General features: G+C 39.2%; 1 protein-coding gene across 1 annotated transcript; it reads right to left on the bottom strand.

The window, feature by feature from the left end:
* Positions 1-4,905: 4,905 nt before the first annotated feature.
* LOC122795964 (proteinase-activated receptor 1-like) lies at positions 4,906-22,428 on the bottom strand. Its single transcript, XM_044064445.1, has 2 exons — positions 22,158-22,428; positions 4,906-6,100 (listed from the first exon to the last, which is right to left on the bottom strand). The coding sequence occupies exons 1-2, from the start codon at positions 22,426-22,428 to the stop codon at positions 5,049-5,051; spliced, it is 1,323 nt and encodes a 440-aa protein (XP_043920380.1). The 3' UTR covers positions 4,906-5,048.
* Between the last annotated feature and the right edge of the window lie 469 nt (positions 22,429-22,897).

The following is a 22,897-nucleotide window of genomic DNA, read 5'->3' on the forward strand; positions in this document are numbered from 1 at the left end:
AACAATGCATAGCCATACCCTTTGGGAAGAACAAGGTTACCACTAGTTCCCATGTAGGTGGCAATCCTCTAAGCACACAGGAGGTTATCAGGGACCTGGGCACCCAGGTTGAGAGTAACCTTTGTTTGACACTCACGTTGCCAGGGTAGTTAGGTAGAACTTCTACATTGCCCACCTCATCATGCAGGGATTCACATCTAGATCCAGGGAGGTCATTGTTCCCTGTACTCTTCACTCATCGGACCATTGATTGAGTGCAATGCCCCATTCAGCATGTATATGACCTGACACCTATGGCAATTGGATGGGCCCACAAATTCCTCGACAGGAGGAGAAAGGGTCTCAAACATATTTCTTATGCTGCCCGACTGGAGGAATTCCAGCTTGATTCCGTGACTTACCGTCTGCTCAGAGGTGACCTGTGCCTGACATCCAAGGCCATGTCCAAACCTGAGTTAATGTACACGCTTCACCTCAAGACCTCTACATCCATCAGAACTACAGTGGCAGGAGATTTAAACCTCAACACAGATATTAATAGGATGTGCTGGAGGGACAGATTCTTCAACCAGAGTGTCCCTATGCTGTGGAACAACATCCTGGTACATGTGAGGCTGAGTACCTCACTGGCTTTATTCAAGTGAGATCTTAATCAATGGATGGGGGATTGCAGGTATGCCCCAGGGATAACCTCAGTATCACTGCTTGTCAGAGGCACAGCAATATAATGGGCAAATTATCCGTCAGAGTGAAGGTGCGGCAGACTCCACGGAACTCTGGTCTAGGCTTATAAATGCCCTAGGGCAGATAGCCTAGTATGAACCTGTGAACCTGTGAACATAGGCCTGGGGCAGTTGCTGCTATTAGGACAGTGGTCTGCAGCAAGCTATATAGTAGTAGTCAGTTTTAGCCATTGGTGTTTGACCATGGCTAATGCATGTTGCTTCTTGTTGTGGTAACAACAGGGGTGTGTGGTTATCCATGCCATTTATTGGTAGTCACCCTCATTTTGTATCTTGTTCCATGTTTTTGCACATGTACATCACTGTATGAGGTGTGACCCTGGTAGTGTCAGGGTGCTGATGTGCGCTTTGACCCTGTTTTCTATTACAGCACTGATATGTGCATTCCCTATACTGTGTGCATTTACACTGCACACATCTTGCTGTTTATACCTTTGGCATTGGGTAGCATTACATCTAGGTTCCTATCCCTTGTGATAGCTATGAGGTGGGTTTGTGTTTTTGTGGTTTATGATTGGTGAGGGTGGATGTTAGTCATGGTCCTCAGGTGTGCATATGATACATGGTATTACATTACTTAACACATGGCATTCATGCCTCGGGTGGTGCTGCAGGGCTGCCTCTGTCGGATGCACATACTACACTCCCTGTACATTTGGAAGCAGGTTGTGTCATGTTAGGCATCCCTGTTACTGTATGAGTGAGTCAGAGTGGGTATCGGTCCCAGTGTTCCTACTGACCAAGCATATGTGCTATCGTTGCCTCTTTGCCAAGGCCAGGGCATACTGGGCACGCCTCCTTCTGCCTACTGGGACAAGGTCAGGTTGTTCCTCCTCCAAGTCACCCCTGCCTGTGGTGGCCTTGGCAATGGTGGGGATGTTTGGCCCAGCCCTGTGCTGGTCCTGCTGCAGCTGTTTCCGGGATCATATTATGTAGCATAGCACATATCATGATCATTTGGGTACATGTAGTTGGTGTGTACTGCAAAGCTCCACCAGACGTGTCCAGACACCGGAACCGTGACTTGAGCAGCCCAAACACACGCTCTATGATATTACGTGTTTGTGCGTGTGCCTCATTATGGCGTTCCTGTTCGGTGTGTGTGCATTTCTGATGGGTGTCATCAGCCACGGCTCAAGTGCATAACCAGCATCCCCACTAGGTGTCCGTGTGGGAAGTCCCCATTGGCAAATGATTGGTACAGCTGCCAGATGCCAGATGTGGGAATCGTGGTAGCTCCCAGGGCAGCCAGCACACACATTCATTATTATGCCCTGGGCATCACACACGACCTGGCAGTTGATGGAGGGGTATCCCTTGCGGTTAATGTAGACTCTACCCGCTCACCGGCTGGTGCCTTGATGCGTATGTGCGTGCAGTCTATTGCACCCAGCACCTCAGGGTATCCCGCTATTTGCTGGAAGAGACGCATATTGCTGGACACAACCTCACGGTCACTAGGGACATATATATGATCACTGACATGTGGTGACATGGCATCCAGGAACTGGTGCAGTACCCTGGAGGCTGATGCCTGTGATATCCCCATCATATCGCCAGTTGGTCTCTGAAAGGTACCTGTTGCTAGTATTCTTAGGCCAACACATACCTTGGTTTCCACTGGGATGGGTTCCCCTCTGTTGGTTCTGTGTGTGAGGCGTGGCCTGCACAGCTCAACAATCTGCTGCAGGAGCTCTCTGTCCACTCTATAGTGCTCTACTATCTCCAGCTCATGTAACCCATGGTAGGTGACCCTAGGCCTGTATACTCTTCTCCTTCTCCTCACTCTGGGTTGTCTGTCAGCATCTGCATTATCACCACCCTCAGCAATTCGCCTATGTCTGATTATAACAGCTATGGCAGCCCCTAGCATTTCTGCTCTGAGTTCAGCTTTTTTCAGGTTTCAATTCTGATAGCTTAGTTTCTGGCAGTATCTCTTGTGAGAAACAGCCTGCACTGCTCTTTGTTGTGTTTTAAGTGCTGGGTTGGGCTTCTAGTCTGCCTGTGTAATTGCCTGCTTCTAATTGTTTCCACCAATTAACTTTAGTAGTATCTTCTGGCAGTTTCCCTGTATTTTGGTTGTTTCCTATTTCCTCTCTGTTTCCTGAGGGGGAGCAATGTGCACACCAGCTTAAACACGCTCACAGTAACTTAAACGCGTGTACACATCCCTACACGGTGTTACACGCGCGCACACATCCTTACACGGTGTTAGCTAGGCTGATTCATGCTAAAACGCGCGCACACCGCCTTACACACGTGCACGCCCGCGCAAACCGTTGTAAACAGTTTGCAACACGCTCCCACATGTTGAACCTGCCTTACACGCGCGCACACGCGCGCATGCATGTATATCAAGAAACTTAGAGTGTAGGGATAGCGTATACCCTCAATTTCTTGACATTCCTAGTGTTCTGTTGGGACACACCTCCCTCCCTGATGTCTGTCTGTCATCTCTTACCTTACATTGCCCTCCAATCTGGTACATTTCTTTCTATCCTTCCCCCCCATGATGTCACCTACCTCTTACTCTGTTCCTCCCCCTTCTCTAACTCTTACACTACTCAGAAAGTGCTCATTACTTATGTGGCAGTGTGATTCAGTATTGTAACCCTCATTTACATAGGATTGCCTAGTAATGCTTAGTTACATATCTTACACGGAGCTTCCCCCCTTGACAACCACTAAACGGAGGCCATATTGTTTTTGCTCTGCAAGTCCCTCCATTGACATTTCATGTAATATATAAAGCCCACAATTGTGGGCTTATAAGCTTCGGTTTTCAGTTTTAGGTAGCGCACCCCGTTTGCGCGGGTGTGCGCTACAGTTAAACACATAAATCCCGTGAAAAAAAAAAAAGTTATATAACTTTTTTTTTCAACACTTTTTCATGCCAATGGCCACATATTTGGCCATTGGCATGCTTAATGTAACAAATGCACCCTTTATTTGGAGCTGACATAGCTCCGTTTTTAATTTTGCAGAAATGTACTCAGTTGTCAGCTGAGTACATTTCTGCAACCCGTCCGTTACACGGACTGGTTTGTGCAACGTGGATCGCTCACATACCTCATTTGCATATCTTGGAGCTGCAAATGAGGTATTGAGCATTTCCACGCCCACTCCGTGTAAGAGACGTGTTAGCTGTCTCTTACACGGAGATTTGGGCTGTTGCTGAATCAGGAGGCTTACACGGAGGCTTACACTACTCTTAAACTCCGTGTAAGCCTTCCTGAATCTGGCCCTATGTCTTTGTAGATGTAGGTGAGAATTTGTGCTTCTTGACTGTTCTGCAGCTAAAATACCAAACTGTCACTTTGACTGAAGATATTGAGGTGAAGCATGGATTAGCTCCAGCTAAACAACGGTGCAAATTGGGACACCTTTTAACCAATGAGAGCAACGAAAAGAAACAAATTGAAATTCACAAAAATGTAGTACAACCGCCAAAAAAAAAAAAACAGATAAAAGGAAACCGCACAGCAGGCAAGACTAAATACAGCCAAAACTCGATTTATTAAGATAGATAAAGCACCTTTCATCCGACCATACAACGAGCTTCATCAGATAATATCTAAAATCATTTAAACAAGACTGAATCAATGAGACTAAAAAAGACATCAGAATTACTACACAAACTACCTATATTGAAACATACTGACCATATTAATTTTTGCATCTGCACTGCATTAAGTACTATGATGTGGAGATGCCTACTGAGAGTATATTAATTATAAAAAGACCTTATAGCTAGCTCATACCAAAGCAAAAACACACTGCTGTAACTGTGCATGCAATTATGTAATTGGTCAAGGCCATGTCTGTCAACAGATACAAATACATACAGTTTACACAGCAGGGCACCCACTTTGATCTTTCCCAGATTACTATTTGGCTATTTCTTCATTTATGCAACAAACTGCAAGCCATATGCCAGATGCTTTGATGTTCTTGCTCCATGGTAAAGCAAAGCATTGCTTGTGAATGTACAAGTCAATGCATATAACTGTACCTTGGTGTGCCAATATATTTTATAGGCAGTGATCAAATTATTAAAAAAAAAATACTGTCAATTAAGGAAATTAAATGTACAGTTTTCTAGCCCTATAAACAGACAAATCAATAAGAACCAAAATAAAAAGGTGGTACTTTTTATGGAACAGTAAATGATGACAATCAGACTACATGAACTTTTGGTTGGTTGTGAAGATCCTAGCAGTTCCAGAAGTAGGGCTCATGTGGTCTAAGGAGGCTGAGATGATTTATTTATAGCCGATAAATTATTCATTACAAAGTTTTATAACATCAAATATGTTTCTGAATAAGAGAAAGAGATGTCTGGCTTGTTATTTCTTGTTCAATTGTGGTATCTGTCTGTTTGTTTCTGAAGTGAAACCACTTCTGGAATAACTGCCTGCATTGTGAGGAAGCAAAGTAATAAATTACTGGGTCAATGCAACAGTTCAGGCTGCTGATGCAAAGTGAGAGAAGATAAATGAAGTAGACGGAGTCATGACATTCACTAAAATCCATATAATTAATAATCAGAAGAAAATTTGCTGGTGCAAAGCAAAGAAGAAAGATTAGGAAAACAGCGACAGTGAGAAAGATGGCTCTCTTTCTCTTACACTTGCTAACTTTATTTTTGATCAGACATCGGATGATACTGGTATAACATACAGAGTTAACAATCAGAGGCACAAAAAAGAAAGCAGAAGAAATTACTGGAAAGTAATAGCCATAATAAGAAAGGAACTTAACAGATCCCACATCATGACATGTTGTGATGTTTAACTGAACCACTTCACTAATCTGTTCAGTACAGAATAGTGGGATGGTGCTGACTATAGCAAGGATCCATGTGACACAGCATACGAAAGATGCACAACTACAGCTGCGCCATGATAGTGATCGCAAAGGATATACTACAGCTAAAAACCTGTCAACTGCAATGCATGTAATCAACAATACTGAGCAATACATGTTGCAGTAAAATGCTGCAGTCACAATTTGACACATTCCTGAACCAAAATACCAGTTGTTACCTGAGAAGTAATAATCTATTTTAAAGGGAAGAGACATGCAAAACAGTATATCAGCAATAGCCAAATTTAGCAAGTAGACTTCAGAAGGCTTTCTGTGCTTCATTTTCAAAATGAATGCAAGGACTGCAATGCAGTTCAACACTAAGCTTAATATAACTACTGCTGTGTAAACAGAAGGGATGAAGATGGTTATCCACCGACTCATCAGATATTGTTGGGTTGTTTCACTTATTACAAGTAACTGTTTGGATTCATAAGGTTTACTGCTTTTCTTGGCATCTGGAGTTCTCTGTCTTTCAATTTGTTGGACACCTGTAAAAATAATGCAAATCTTGAGAATAGTTGTTATTTTAAATTATATTAACTACTGTGATTACAGTTTAAGGCTTTCAAGTATTCATATATCACAGATGGTTAACATTCTTATTCCCCGCTTTCATTCATATCCTACAGTACAGCACTCTGTTTATGTATTAATCGAACATTCCAAAGATTCAAAAACCTGCTATGCTGCATGTATACCATCAAAGTTAAAATCAGCAAGTTCAAATCACCTAATAGTTCTCACAAATTCAGCAGACTCGCATTTCTTTTATGCAATATATTTATTTATTGATTGATTGATTGCTCACTAACTAAATGAAATGACTCACAAGTACTCTCTTACAAGCAACACAACCACATATATGCACTCCATCTAACTTGATTAAGTAATGACAGAATATCTAATAGGAACATTTTAGTTCCTGATACGATATATACTGTACAAAATAACAATTAATAATGGATAATAACAGCAATCTGCTTTTCAGATGTATTATAGGTCTTCATGTATTTGTTAATTTTAGGTTGCTTAATGGGTTGCATGCTTACTGGACCTTGAAAATTAAATGTTATTATAAAAAAGCAAGCAAATTATTCCTTAGTTAATACTGCAAGGAAAACTATTTCAGAATAAGATGCAGAAAACATCTAAGGTATTCATAAAAATATCAAAGTAAAATAATTATTTTCCCTGAAATTCTGAGTGGTGTTTCTAGACTTTTCTCACCATGGAGGAGACTTGGTATGCTGTTCCTTGCTGTGATTCATAAATCAGTGTACTCTATGGGGTTATTGTACACAATTGTACTTCATTATATACACATTGCACTCCATGCTTGGAGTACATATGCAAAACATCCCACATCCTTAACTCTATATAATTCAAACAATGTAACATGGCTGGCCCCAATGGAATAACCTATAAGAGTCCAGCCATATACAGATGGAGGGTGCTGTGTACAGCAGTGGCTACCTCTCAATTGTACAGATTTTTGCAGAATGTCCAGATTTTGGCCTCATATTTTTTGTCCCTTTTTCATAAAATTGTGGTTTTCTGGCAAATTAGAAGTAAATCATTAAACATTGATGTTCAAAAATAATAACAGACATTTGAGTTTCAGACATCATATCCATCAGAAAATTCATGCTAATGCAAAACCTGTTATTCTATCAACGTTCAAAGTTTGCAAGAGCAATAATTAAAAATTGTCCCTATTTTGGGACCTTTGTCCCACTTTTCTTTATGGCACTGTCCAGATTTCTTGCTCTAAGAGGTTGAGCGGTATGAGCAGTGCAGCTATGTACAGATGCAGGGCACTATGCACAGAAGTGCAACATTTACAGATGGAGGGCTCTGTGCACAGCAGTAAATCCACATACAGATGGAGGGTGCTGTGCATAGCAGTACAGCCACGTACAGATGGAGGGCGCTGTGTATGGCAGTGCAGCCATGTACAGATGGAGGGTGCTGTATACAGCAGTGCAGCCATGTACAGATGAAGGGCACTGTGTACAGCAGTGCAGTCATGTAGAGATGGAGGGCACTGTGTACAGCAGTGCAGTCGTGCAAAAATGTCTGGTACACAGCAGAAAAAAATGACAACAGAATTCCCTGTGGTACAGACAAATCTGCTACTAAAGACATACTTGCCCAACCCCTATACTGTGGCACTGGGATCTCCATCCAACAGAGCAACACATCCTCTCAATAGCATAATATGGTAATGACCATAGCTCCACTGTCATGTCTATGGAGTAAAATAGTTCTGTGAATCATTCATAAGCATGATGGTGGGGCACAACACAGAGGTGAAATGCAGCTTAGGTAGGTATACTACCTTACCAATTAGCTTCATGTAGTTACTTAGCAAAATACAGTATACCTCAGCAGATACAATTAACTGCTGTGCTGGGTAGTAATACAGTATACATCAACAGATACAATTCACTGCTGTCCTGGGTAATAATACAATATACCTCAGCAGATACAATTCACTGCTGTGCTGGATGTTAATACATTATACCTCAGCAGATACAATTCACTGCTGTGCTGGCAGTAATACAGTAGACCTCAGCAGATACAATTGACTGCTGTGCTGGGTAGTAATACAGTATACCTCAGCAGATATAACTGACTGCTTTGCCGGGCAGTAATGTAGTACACCTCAGCAGATACAATTCACTGTTGTGCTGGGTAGTAGTACAGTATATGTCAGCGGATACAATTCACTGATATGTCGGGTAGTAATACAGTATACTTCAGTGGCTACAATTCACTGCTGTGCTGGGTAGTAATACAGTACACTTCAGCAGATACAATTCACTGCTGTGCTGGTAGTAGTACAGTAAATGTCAGCAGATACAATTCACTGATATGTCGGGTAGTAATACAGTATACTTCAGTGGCTACAATTCACTGCTGTGCTGGGTAGTAATACAGTATACTTCAGCAGATACAATTCACTGATATGCTGGGTAGTAATACAGTATACTTCAGTGGCTACAATTCACTGCTGTGCTGGATAGTAATACAGTATACTTCAGCAGATACAATTCACTGATATGCTGGGTAGTAATACAGTATACCTCAGCGGATACAATTCACTGATATGCCGGGTAGTAATAAAGTATACTTCAGTGGTTACAATTCACCGGGTAGTAATACAGTATTCATCAGCAGATGCAATTCACTGATATGCTGGGTAGTAATACAGTATACCTCAGCGGATACAATTCACTGCTGTGCTGGGTGGTAATACCATACACCTGAGCAGATATAATTCACTGCTGTGCTGGTCGTAATACAGTATACCTCAGCAGATACAATTCACTGCTGTGTTGGGTAGTAATACAGTATACATCAGGAGATGCAATTCACTGCTGTGCTGGGTAGTAATACAGTATACCTCAGTGGATACAATTCACTGCTGTGCTGGGTAGTAATACAGTATACCTCAGCAGATGCAATTCACTGCTGCGCTGGGTAGTAATATAGTATACCTCAGCAGATACAATTCACTGCTATGCTGGGTAGTAATACAGTATATCTTAGCGTATACAATTCATTGCTGTGCTGGGTAGTAATACAGTATACCTCAGCAGATACAATTCACTGCTGTGCTGGGTAGTAATACAGTATACCTCAGTGGATACAATTCGCTGCTGTGCTGGGTAGTGCTGTCAGGCTCTGTAGCTTACCCCCCCCCCATTCTGAGCAAAGAAGTCCATAGTACACAGTGGTGTGGTATGCGCTCCTTCATGCAATACAACAAAACAGGATGTCTGTTGTACACCACTACAAACTACGATATATAATAATGCATCCGAAGCATTTACACATCTGAGCACTGAGTGCATGAATACCAGGGCCAGTCTGTAACCCTGTATGTATGAGTATACCAGTTGTAACATGAGAACTGGATGACTGTCTCTGGAAACTGTATAATGGATGTTGGGGACTGTACATGAAATTGTATTAGCTAATCAGTCATGGCCAAAACAGTATGCTTATTTTTCAGAGAATGGTTCAGTAAATGCATGTGCCCTGGTATTCACAAACATACTTCACAGAAGCATTTATATGCCACTTTGGACTGACATGATTCAAAGATATGAACTGCGGTAGTCATGGGGGGGTATTCACAATTACTGTCTCATTTTTTTGAATGCTGCACAGGAGTGCCTTGTACACTTATGCCTATAAGGCACTCCTGTGCTCAGGATTGCAGTGGATTCTAGGTAGCTCTGTGTAACTTAATACTGCTCACTGCACAACACTATTGAGGCAGGCAGCTGCTTAGTGTAAAGCTTGCCTTAGGTTTGCTGTTCAATACTCAGCTGCCTACACAGTAGCACGGTGTACTGCTTTCATGAATAACTTTGACCTATGAATGAATCACAGCAACTGGATATGCAGACAGCAGTGAGTTCATTACCATATCATGGCAGTGAGGGATCTGATGCTGTATGAGCATCCATTAGTGGGAGCTTGCCTGGATCATGGGGGTGACAAGACTTTCCACTGCAGATAAGGATTTTCCTGTCATTCAAAAGTGGCATATATATATTTTTTTAATTTTGAGTTAGTGCTAGTCTGTTGCTTTGTACTATCTGCTGAGCAGCTTACTAATAGGGGAGGGTAATCATTGCAGCCATGCCTTTTGTACCAGATGATCGAATGCCATTGGAGTTCCATATTTATGCCACTGGACTCACTGCATCCATCACTATTGATAGGTTTATTGGGGGTTTGAGCTCATTAGCATGGGGTAAATTGTATCACACAACCGTGTGACATCATAGAAGAAGTCTTGCTTGATTGTGCCTCATCATGTTGGAGAATTTTATGACTCAGGCAGGATTTTATTCATCATTCTGTGCTGCACAAAGTCTTGAGCATTAGCATAGCTTAGTTTTGAATCTGGGCAATAGGTTTTAGCATAGTCTATGGTTGAAGGACAAGGAAAATGACACTCATGCAGGTCATTTGGTATACAACTTATAGATGTAATATGAAGAAACCAAAAGTGTTATCCTCATAAGCATTTGTGGTTTTGAGATTTTATTGTTTTCAGTTAGAACTTTTCCACAGTGTGCAATATCCTTGACGGGATGTAGCTTGTGAAAAGTGAGCGCACTTCAAATCTTTAAAACACAGTTTGGTAAAATGACAATTAAATGAATTTTTTAATGAATTCTTCAAACACCACAAAGCTTTCCTGAATAAGTGCATGCTCCTGACTCCCCCATGAGGGTACACAAAAGAAGTCTTATGCAGAATGACTGAAAGCCCTGTCACTGTATTCTGTCTCCTACAGGTTGCTAAAGGGTAACCTGTGACTGGCTGACAGGGCAGTCTCTGACCCAGCCCTCATGGAAGCGCTACACATTTATAAATCAAGTGCAGGAGGATCACTCACTCCAGGTATCTAAACCTAGCCTCTAACATGAACAGGTCATGCTGGAGAGATAGATACAGCTCCCAGAGACTGCCACTTCTCTGGAACAAGCTTACAATTCACATGAAACAGAGCCCCTCCCTGACTTTCTTCAAACACAACCTAGACCAATGGATGGGTGACTGCAAATTCACTCCTGGGGTGGTGCCCATGTTCCTCCTGTACAAAAGAAGTCAGTATTAATTACCATAGACCCTTACCTCTGCGAAATTCATTCACCTAACCACCAACAATTTGGGCAGCTTGGGATAAATATGGCTAGACTTGTAAAGGGTTTAGGGTCATTAGCCTAGTTAACCTCCTATGAACCTATTTGGGGTCACCACCCAGCGTCCCCCCCTACTAAATGTATATAGTATACCTCAATGATGTAGCATTTTTGGGCACATTATATTTTTTCACTTCTTCACTTTAGGATACATTATATTTCTTTAGAAGTGTCACCAGTAGCTGAACAATTTGGTAAAATCTTTCAGTGCCTTGTAATTTCAGAAATCTGCCAAATGACCTTACATTGTGTTTAGTTAAGAAAGTTTATCAGCTCACATGTGTGGGTTTATTCATGAGTCTACAGGAATTGCATAACTGATAGTGGTACATGTGCCCTGGGGTGTTGCCAAACATGGGTACCAAACACCAAACAATGAAATGCAGGTAGTGCCAGAAGCAAGTTTACAATGTATTTTTATATTTTCTGCATAGGAGCAGAGGTCACTTATCTGGAGTAAACACTTCTGTTTGGTTTTATTTAGACTTCTTTGGTTTAAGGTATATCTGTATCTGCTAAAAGCACTTCAGATTAAGGACTTAAAGGACACAGATAGAAAACTTCACCAAACCAGAGTTATTAGTGCTTTCATCTAGAGCTCTTCCAGACTTCATAGTATGAATCACATGGTTGACAATATTAATAATATATACCATAGAAATGCACAATCAATTAATTATAACCTCTCATCTTTCAGTTTTACAATAAAGGCAACTGATACTGAGTCATTTAAACTCAGGGCAACCACAGCATTTAATTTAATTTGGCACATTAATTACTTTAACTGTGATAAATTGTACCAAATCAACCAAAAATAATATCAAAAAAAGTCCTGGACTCCACGTAGGTAAAAAAATCTTTATAAAATTCACAAAGCACAGAGGATGAGCGCTTTCGTCTAATGACTAGACTTCATCAGATAAAAGCACTGGTACAAATTGCAACTTAAATACACCCATTCAAATCAAGTTAATTGCACTCAATCAACTTTTAAAGAAACATACATAAAAATCAAATACTGCCTTATAAATACATGTAAGGCATGTATTACTAATAAAATTTCATCATATTTATCTTGTTTCTTCTTATAAACATTTCTTACACAATAAAATATCTTATAGAATAACCAGAAAAATGTTATTTAATTTTATAATCGATTAATCAATTTAATGTATAAAATAATTAATAAATTATATATATATATATATATATATATATATATATATATATATGGTATATATGTATATATATAATTATATGTAAATACTTTAATCATAACTTCATATACAAACTTTGTTTGTTATTGTATTTGTTTAATTCAAACATTTTCCGCTTTTTTACATAATACAGGTTTTATACTAATATAATCGTTTAAGCCAGGTGGGGTGTTAGATTTGCACCTAAGTTGCCATAACAATTCCTTACATAACAAAACATTCTTTAGGTCACCCCCTCCCTTAGAAGAATCCCTTTGAACCAGGTCAGTAATGCCAAATCTAAACCTTGTGAATGTAAAAGGACAAGTTATACTGTGTTTGTACAAAGCACTAGCTTCTTTATGAGTCCTAATATCATATAAGAGTTCATAAATACGGTCCTTAAATGCCCTCTCGGTTTTACCTATGTAGTATACACTACATGAAGTGCATAAGGCCATATAAACCAGCATTTTAGACTTGCAACTACCTTTGATAAACCTCACCACACTTTTCAAGCTGTTGTTTAATGTAACACTTGCCTCATTATATATATATGCACAACACTACATGCTCCACAAGGATTGGTGGCCCTATACTGAATAAATTCATTATATCCTTTTTCAAAAGCTCTCTTAAAATTGTTTCCCACCTTATATGTGAAGATAGGTTGTTCTCCCATTAACTTGTATATCTCCTTATCAATTTTCATTAAATTCCAGTGATTTTTAATAATATCTAAGAATGAATCTGATAATGTATTGTATTGAATTATACATGCTGCTTTGTATTTATTCCTATCCTGTTTAAGAACTTGAGAAGTTTGAAAGGGCTGACCTCGTAAAGCCTTATATTTAATACCCCAGTTTTTTGTAACTTCTTTTAGAATAACATTAACTATTTCTAAGGGGTATTCTCTTTCTATAAAACATTTTCCTAAGAAATTCATTTCCCTTTCCAGGTCACAAAAGTCAGAAGTCATCCTGGCTATCCTGACGGCTTGACCTTTGATCAAACTTTTCTTTTGTGCTAAAGGGTGATGGCTACTATAGTGCAAAAAACTATTACACCAAGTAGGTTTCCTGTAAATGTTTGATTTAAAACCTGTATGGGTCTTTGAAATAGTAACATCCAAATAATTGATGTTAAATTCATGATGTGAATGTGTGAAAGAAAAAAAGTTTGTACATGAATTTATATATTCCATGAAAAGATTAAGTTCTTCCTTAGATCCACCCCATAGCACAAAAATGTCGTCCAAAAATCTCAAGTAAAGTTTAATGTGTTTGTAAAAAACCGAGGGAAAGACAAACTTGTTCTCCCATTCTAGTAATACTATATTAGCGTATGTGGGAGCACAAGCGGCTCCCATTGCAATACCGCTAATCTGTTGATAAAACTCACCTTGAAAGTGAATGTAGTTAGAGTCCAATATTAACTCAACTAGTTCTAACACCAAAAGAATACTATCCCTAGTTAGAGTAGAGTGTTTAAAAATACAGTCACTGAAATACTCAAATCCTTCTATTCTAGGAATGCAAGTGAACAAATCCTTCACATCAATGGTGAGAAAAATGCAGTCCGTACTCCACAAGTCTTGGGTCATTTTACTCAAAAATTCCCATGGATCCTTAATTAAATGAGGAGTTTTGTTGATAATTTCCTTAGTGTGTTTGTCTACATACACAGCTAGTGGATGGGTTTTAGAATTCTTTGCAGATACTATTGGTCTAAAAGGGGGTGCTTGTAGTGATTTGTGCACCTTAGGTATTCCAAAAATATTCGGAATACTAGGATGCAGTTGTTTTAAGAAATTGTATGTCTTAGATTCTATTCTATTTTCTAGTAAATATTCTTCAAGGAAAGAATCTATCCTACTATAGGTTATATGTATCTGGTTAATGGAGACAGGGGTATATGTAACACTATCTAACAAAATGTTAGTAATAACGTTGTTGTAATCTTCTACATTATACATAATAACCCCCCCTCCCTTATCTGGTTTCATGATTCGTAAAGTAGATTGTGTCTGTAGTTGATGTAACAAACTACTTTCTTCCTTAGTAAGATTAGAGTTGGTTCTCTGCCATCCGTTTTTGACATATGTTGCATATAATTCCTCAGTAACAACTTTTTCAAACAACATCAAAGTAGGATGTAAAGGAGGATTAAATGTACTATGTCTCACCAACATATCTTCCCCCCTGTAGTTGTTAATAGTAGTATCTTTACCCAAATTGAATGTAATATTAAGATTTAATTTTCTTAAATATAATTTCAAATCCACTAAAATGTTAGCTATATCACCATACTGCGTTTTCACAAACTTGAATCCCTTAGAAAATAAATTGAAATGTAATTTGGTCAAGTTATGACTAGTATAATTAAAAATTTTGAACCCTTTGTATTCATAAAGTATGTCACAATTATCATCTAATGGAACTATTTCATCTTCTTCCCCACTTTTTTCCATCCATAATTGGTGTCCTGAATGTCCTGGATCTGGTGGAAAGGTACTCCTGCTCGCTATCCTTTCTGACCTCCTGGGGAGAAAAAAATGACCCTCTTCCCCTCCAAAAGAGTCCAATTCATCCAGTGGTCTATGTCTAGTACTTTCCTCAACTTCTTGATAAATATTGTCTGAAGGCTTATCAGACACCAAACTATTTACTCGAAATTCTCCTTTATCATAACCTTTATGGACATAGCCTTGTGTTCTGTTACCTCTTTTAAAAGGACCTACATACACTTTTCCAATTTCATATTGTTTTTTATCTCTGTAAAATTTCTTTTGTTTTGTAAAATAAATATCTTGTATTTTCTTCTCAGTTTTTATCAAAATGTTGTCATATAAACCCTGATATTCAGAAAACAATAAATCATTAGTAATATCAGCATTAAGTTTGCTTATTTCTGCAGTCAGAGTCTGTAAAAGTGCTTCATTACAGTTCATCATACATTCTATGAGACCCAATCCACAAGTATCAAAAAAACCATGAAACATTTTGATATTCACGTCTGTATAATTAATAACAAACGGATATTTAAACAACCTAAGTCCATGTGGTACAATTTTATGCACCAAACAACTTTTCAAATAGCTATTATCAACTTGCAAACGTTTCAGTTTAAATAACTCTTTTTCAAAGAAAAAAATCATTTCTTTAAGCGTAAATGTGTTAGCTTGTTCATTACCCTTAAATTCATCACATTTATTAAACGCATCAAAATCTAAATTAAACTGGTAGGTTTTATCTAATATGTCCTTAAAACAAGTCCCATGAGTTAACTCAGCGTTTTTATGAAGATTTAGTCCATCACAATCACAAATGCGTGTACCAAGACAACCTTCCTGTTGTCTAGGTTCAAATTCAGTACCTCTTGTTTGAGAACATCCAAAAACAGCTGTTCTTTCCTTGTTGGTTCGTGGTGGAATTACCGATGAAAATAACCCGTTTTTGTGCAGTCCTGCATGATTGATACCTTCACTAACATCAGCTGCTTGCTTCTGAACTCTTCCACAATCACTCACATGCCTCGAGCGTGGAGATGACAAGTTAAACGTTGCGCCTGCAGTTTCCCTATTCGGGACAGCTTTCTTCAAAATTGTAGCGCCATCTGCTGGTGGTTTGTGATAATTCTAGTTCATAAGCTCTAAAAGTAAAGTTAAATCCCCTTTTAGGGAAGCAATATCTTCTGTCATTCGAACAATTTCGTCTGAAGCAGACGAAGGTAAAACAGGACTTGGTAAACGATCATCAACCAACAAAGTAGAGTCACCAGATGAAATATTCATGGTACCAGTGCCAAAATGTACCTCTCGTGAAATAAGTTGTACCACAGTAGAATCCTGGACTCACCAACAAAATAACTGTGATAAATTGTACCAAATCAACCAAAAATAATATCAAAAAAAGTCCTGGACTCCACGTAGGTAAAAAAAATCTTTATACAATTCACAAAGCACAGAGGATGAGCGCTTTCGTCTAATGACTAGACTTCATCAGATAAAAGCACTGGTACAAATTGCAACTTAAATACACCCATTCAAATCAAGTTAATTGCACTCAATCAACTTTTAAAGAAACATACATAAAAATCAAATACTGCCTTATAATTAATCATAAATTTGTTACATTAATTACTTTGCAAGTGATGAATTTTCCCAGTCTCCTCCCAAAAATCTTATTTTACCTTTTTTCTGAAATAAAAAATTATTGACGTGAATATTTTTCATAGCTGTCACATGTTCATATTCACACTGTTGCAAGCTTCTTTTTGTTTTACTTATATTAAATTAAGAAAATGAAGAACATACAGAAATACAACAGCATCACTAGTAGTAGTTGCAATTTCAGCTACACCAGACCAGGAATGAGATACAGACCCACAAGGCAATAAATCTGGGATTATGCAGTTTTACCAGTCACTATATGAAGACTCATGTTAGCTTGATCAAGCATCTTAAGAGAGGTTACAGCAGCTTCTGCAGAAAGCTAGCATCCTGATGCTTCAGGCAAACGAGATTGCTTCACTAGGAGCCCAGATAACTTTAGAAGAGATTAAGGATATACTCAGATAAATACCTAACTGGAAGGCACCTGCTCCTAATGTCATAGCTGGGAAACTCTAACAAAGTTATTCTGTTCTCCTTTCTCCTTATTATGGTTCTGCTGTACTGAGGTTTTAGGCATATAGAAGGATAAATATTTGCTCCATGACTTCCATATTCTTCCCTTCTAACAAGTAAAAAGACGAAAACAATGCCAAACTATAGACCAATCTGCCTTATATTGCTCTCCTTAATTTCCACTGCTCAAGCATGCTTTGTACCAGGAAATACCAACACAGACCAAATGTGTACCCTATTAATACACATGCAAGCTCCAAAGAGTGTCATGAAATCTGCTGTTGTTGTTTTCAGGCACTTTGAGAAAGGGTTTACTATTGTTTGCTCAAACAGCAAAACATTTGCCGTTCAAAACAATGAATGGTAAACCCAAAAACACACATTCTGACCAGCCACAATGTAGACCAAAATGAGTTTACATTGTCGCCGAAACCATCACGTGATAGCCGTATACCAGCTGATGTAAGTCAGACTCCTATACAACATATCACGTTTTTGCAGGGTGGCAAACCCCCTTGCACCCCCCCACACCCCCCTACTTATATATTCTAACTCCGAGATTGCACTACAGTGGGAATATGGATGAGTTTCCAATTGCCGCAGTACTGCAATCTCCATGCAAATAGTCAAATGCACTTGTGCAAATGCAGTAGTGCATTCGCATAAGTGTAAGTCGACTATCCATTCCACTATTGTTTTGCACACGCCATTCTGATTTTCAGCAGCATTGCTGCCGATAGAAGGTCATTCGCACAAACAATAGTAAACCTTGAGAAAGCATACAGTTCCATGAGGTGGCTTTACCATTGGAGCATTATGCAATGGATGGGTTTCCCTTTGTCACTTCTTTTAGCTGCCCAGGTCCTTTATGCTACCTCAACAGCAACATTTCTCACTAATGATAAATTTTCACCCCCCACCCTTTTGATTATTCAAGGATACAAACTAAGGATGTCTCTTGCTTCAGTCCCTTTGGCTACTAAATACCTGGGCACTGCAGGCCAAAAATGACTTACAGAGATGGTCAGTATATCTTGTAAAAACAAAATACCTGTTATTTGATAATGATTATATTTCTTTGACTCAAGTTCTGATACATAATATACCTAAAATTATAAGTTTGTTGCATGATTTCTCACAGATATCGATATAAAGGTGAATAAAAATTAAAAAGGTGTTTTTAACAAGTATATCAGCTCAGTATCTCAAGCAGACAGGAGTTCAGTTAGGGGTCTATATTATATGTTCGAAGTCTGAAAACTTTGAATTTCATATGATCGACTCCATATGAGCGAAGTTTTCAAACATCGAACATAAAATATAAACAAACTAAAAATAAAAAACTATATGAATGCTCTATGCAGGGGGGCAAGCCCCCCTGCACCCCCCACGCTCCCCACTACTTAAATATACCAACTCGAGATCACACTACATTGAAGTGAAGGGAAATATTCCTTAAAGCGATCTCCGTTGAAACGTTCAATGTTTGAAAACTTCGCTCATATGATGTTGATCATATGAGATTCGAAGTTTTCAAACTTCAAACTTATAATATAGACCCTTCAGTTAGATATAAGTAAAACTTAGCAACACCCAAATAATGGATAATCTATCTACAGTCTAACTTACATACCATGCTAGATTTGAACCTGAAGCCAGTATCATCAAAAATCTTTCTGAGTGTCCACTTCTGGAGGATACTGCATTTGTAACTGGGATGAAGAGTCGTTGCTGAGCTGTAGTTAGGACCCAGTGCAGTTTCCCAGTGTAACACTCCTCAACTCCCCAATACTAAGTTGAGTAGCAAAAAGTAAAAAAAATCATCTCTTGAAATGAGGGGAAAAAGTAGTCCTTTAAATTGCAGCAGGCCAGGGATGTGGAAAGGGTACCCACCCTAACCTTAAATAATGAAAGCAGGGAAGGAGGAGGAGGTGAAGATGTACTGCAAACATGAAGACACTCAAACAAATATATTACAGTAAATGGACACAACTGTACTATGTTTGTTATGTTTGACTGTTGCAGTAATAACTGCATTGGAGGATTCCCAAAGCTGAGAAAAAGGGAGGCTGGAAGAGAATGAGTTAAGCAGGAAGCTAAAATGCCATGCAAAACTGCAGAAGCAAATCCAGCCCTGGTCTTAGAGAAAATGGGGGAGGGGTATAATGTCTGGCAAAGATGTGGACACAGGAACAAGTAGCAGCCTCTAAAATCTCTCTGGTGGGAACCCCTCTAAAAAAGGCACTAGTAGTAGTAGTAGTCCTCCTGAATGACATCTGATATGTTGTGGTATTGTTGTTCTATAATTCTGATAAAATGCAATATAGCTGAAATCTATCTGGAAATGGTTTGCTTTTTAATATAATTTTCTAGTTTGTTGCTTGTAAAGACTACAAAAAGTTGGTTTGAATTTTTAATTGACTTGGTCCTATGCAAATAATATTTGAGTTGTCTATGAACATCAAGTGAATGTAGGATACGTGCCACTTTTGGCATGAAAGAGGGATTAGTCTTAAGGACAACACTGTCCTGATGAAAAGTAATGGAGGGTTCAATGCTCATAAGTGCTTGCAGTTCTGAAACCTGTCTAGCAGAAGTGAATGCCACAAGAAAGGCTTTTTTCCAAGAAAGAAATCTAATGTTAACTTTAGATAAAGTGAGCTTTTCCAGTGCAACATTGAGATTCCAAGAGGGTCAGGGAGTGCTTCTGGGAGGCTTCAGGTGTATAATAGCCTTAAGAAACTGCTTCATAAGGAGATTAGAAAAAAAAGGAATATGTATAGGAAGGCAGGTGGAAATAGCTAATTGATGTATTTTAATGGATGGGTAAGACAAAAGAGATTTGAATAAATTTGTTAAGATAAGTAAAATGATGTTTGATCTCTGCTAATTTTAGGGAAATACATTGTTGTAAATATCAGACTGAAAAGATTTTCCATTTTGAAATCTATAATTTTCAAGTATTAGGTTTTCTGGCTTCTTTTAGAATATTAAGCATGTCTTTGTTCAAAAACAGACTCCGGGAAGCAGTTAGTGAATCAACCAAGCTGTCAACCTCAAGGTGCTGAGACTGGGGTGAATGGAGCCCCTGTTCTGTGTCAGCAGGTCCACCTGCTGAGGAAGCAACTACAATTTTTCCTTTCTCAGACTGTGCTGGAGAGCAAACCAATGTAGTCTAGATGAAAATGGTGCTATCAGTATCACTCTTGACCCTTTCATCCTGATTTTCAACCTTACCCTGGTGATGAAGGGAATAGGAGGGAATGCATAAAGAAAAAGGCCTGTCCATGGAAAGCTGAAGGCATCTGTGAATAGCACTTTTTCAGTTGATTGTTTTGACCTGCAGCAAAGAGGTCTATTTCTCTCACACTCCAAGACAGGCAAATGAGACTGAACACATTTTTCTTCAAAGTCCAATCATAAGGATTCACTTCTGACTTGCTGCAGTGATCTGCTAGAGAACTGTTTTCCCTGGCAGGTATTGAGCTAGAAGATGTAGGCTGAAGGCTTCAGCTGTGTCCCACAAAGATATGGTCAAGTGGCAAAGAGTATAGGATTGAGTACCCCCTACTTGTTTACATACCACATAACTGTGGTATTGTCTGCCTTTATCAGTAAAGTCTGTGGTTTCTGTAGGTCTTTGAAAGCTAGGATGCCACCATTTCCTTAAGGTTTATGTGATGTCTTTGAAAGCTTTGAATCCATTTTCCTTGAACTTGAAGGCCACAGGAATTTACCCACAGGCTAGGTCTAAGGCATCTGTGGTCAGGGTCTGGTTTGTGTGTGGGGTCCTGAATGGTAAAAATGTTGTTGCAAGCAGAGATGCACCACTGGACTTCCCTTTTTAGAGAGGAAAGAGGTGGGATTTTTGGGTTGAGAGATTGGCTATGTTGATTCTTCACACTTCTGAGATATCACTGGATCTTTCTCATGTGGAGTCTTGTTAGGGAAATAAATGAAATTATGTTTCCCAGACATCTGAGGGCCTCCCATACTGGAATAACTGCTAAGGGGAAGAAAGGATTGATAGTAGCTTGACAGGAAAGTGTTTTTTTTTTCCCTCTGGAAGGAAAGCCCTTTGAAGGTCTTTGCCCAGCAAGGACACCAAGAAGATAAGCATTCAAGTTGGAAACAGTTTGAATTTCGTTATGTTTAAGGTGTAAACCAGGGAGAGGAAGATGGTTATAGTCAGGTGTAGGGAAGAAAGAAGTTTCTCCATGGAATCTACTTGGGTCTGGCAGTCATCTAAGTAAGGGTAGATATGAATGCCCTTGGTCCTAAAGTATGCTATTACTGGAGCACAGTACTTGATGAATAATCTGGGTATAGTATATAATTCAAAGGGAAGATGAATGAATTGATAACCATTTCTACCTGCTTTGAGCCATAGATGTTTCCTGTGAAACTTTGCATTGGGAACATGAAGGTAAGAATCTTTTAGATCCAAGGTGACGATGAAGGCCCAAGGAGAAAGCATAAGCAGTTTTTGTAATGTAAGCATTTTGAACTTCAGTACTAGAAGAAATCTGTTTAACCTTGACAAGTCTGATAAGGGTCTCCAAGTTCCCTCTTTTTTTCCCTCTTTTTTTTTTGGAACAAAGAGAGTCTTGAATGACACCCCTTTCCCCTTTCCTGGGGGGTACCATCTGTGCAGCCTTGCTGAAAAAGCAGGCTGACCTGGATCAGAGCTTCTTTTACATGGTATGGCAGAACAGTAGGGATGCCTGCAGGCTTTGGGAGAGAAGTTAAAAAAAGTCTGTAACCTGATTTGATAATGTTTAGCACCCATTTGTCCTGGGTTATCTTGGTCCATTCATTGTAAAACACAGATAACCGTCCTCCTATGGGGTGAAACTTGAGGAAGAAGGAACAAGGAGGGGATAGGCTGAGTCAAGGTTGCTTCCTGCTGGGCCCCTGGAGTCAGGGTCCGCCAGGCCTAGAAGTAGGCTCTGTTTGATATATTTTGTATTGCCTTGGCTCTACCCCTTCTGACCCTTTTCTCTCTTTTGTTGTGTGGGAGTAGAGGACCAGGACTTAGTGGGATAATTTTTATTAAACCTGGGAGGCTGAACATGCAGAAAGTCCTTAATTGTCTGCACAGATTTAGTTTTCTCTTCCAGTTTCTTGTATGCAGTTTCAGTGATTTGCTCAAATAAGAAGTCTTCGTCTAGAGCAGCATCTAAAATCTCAAATTTAACGTGGTCTGGAAGGGATTGTTCTCTTAACCAGGAATGTTGATGGATACCAGACTCAGAGGTAACCATGCTAACTGATGCTTCTAAAGCATCTTAGCCACAATGCAAAGAATGCTTTACAACTCAAGAAATAGAGTTGTAATATACAGCAATTCTTTACAGAGAGATGTGTCTTTCATCTCCTCCAGTTTATCCTTCATATTGTTCTGCAGAGTTTTCTGGTACTTAACCTTATGGAACTGGCAATTTAGTGCTCTTATAGCCAGGGTGGCAGAAGTATAGACTGTTTGCCAAAGTAACCAAGGGTCCTCCTCTCCTTATCATTTGACAACAGATTCCTAGAAGTGCTACCTTTAGCTCTCTTAGGACCCTGTGTCACCACTTCAGGATCAGCAGTAGGATTCATAAAAAGATTTTTGTGGGAATCCAGGACCTTACATAAGCAGTCTGGCTTCCTATGAGCAGATGGCTGGGAATTAGGCTGCAGGGATGAGTCCAAAATAACATCATCCACTATGTCTAGAACTAGAAAAATGTC

This window comes from Protopterus annectens, chromosome 2.part2 (genome assembly GCF_019279795.1).
Source record: "Protopterus annectens isolate FY-2018-M chromosome 2.part2, PAN1.0, whole genome shotgun sequence".
Taxonomy (NCBI): Eukaryota; Metazoa; Chordata; order Ceratodontiformes; family Protopteridae; genus Protopterus; species Protopterus annectens.

Bases quoted from the DNA above. Each gene is read 5' to 3' on its own strand.
- LOC122795964 (XM_044064445.1), bottom strand. From the start codon at position 22,428: ATGGTTACCTCTGAGTCTGGTATCCATCAACATTCCTGGTTAAGAGAA. The intron at 6,101-22,157 runs GTCAGAAGGGGT...TTATTTTTACAG, and splicing joins ACAACAAAAGAGAGAAAAGG to GTGTCCAACAAATTGAAAGA.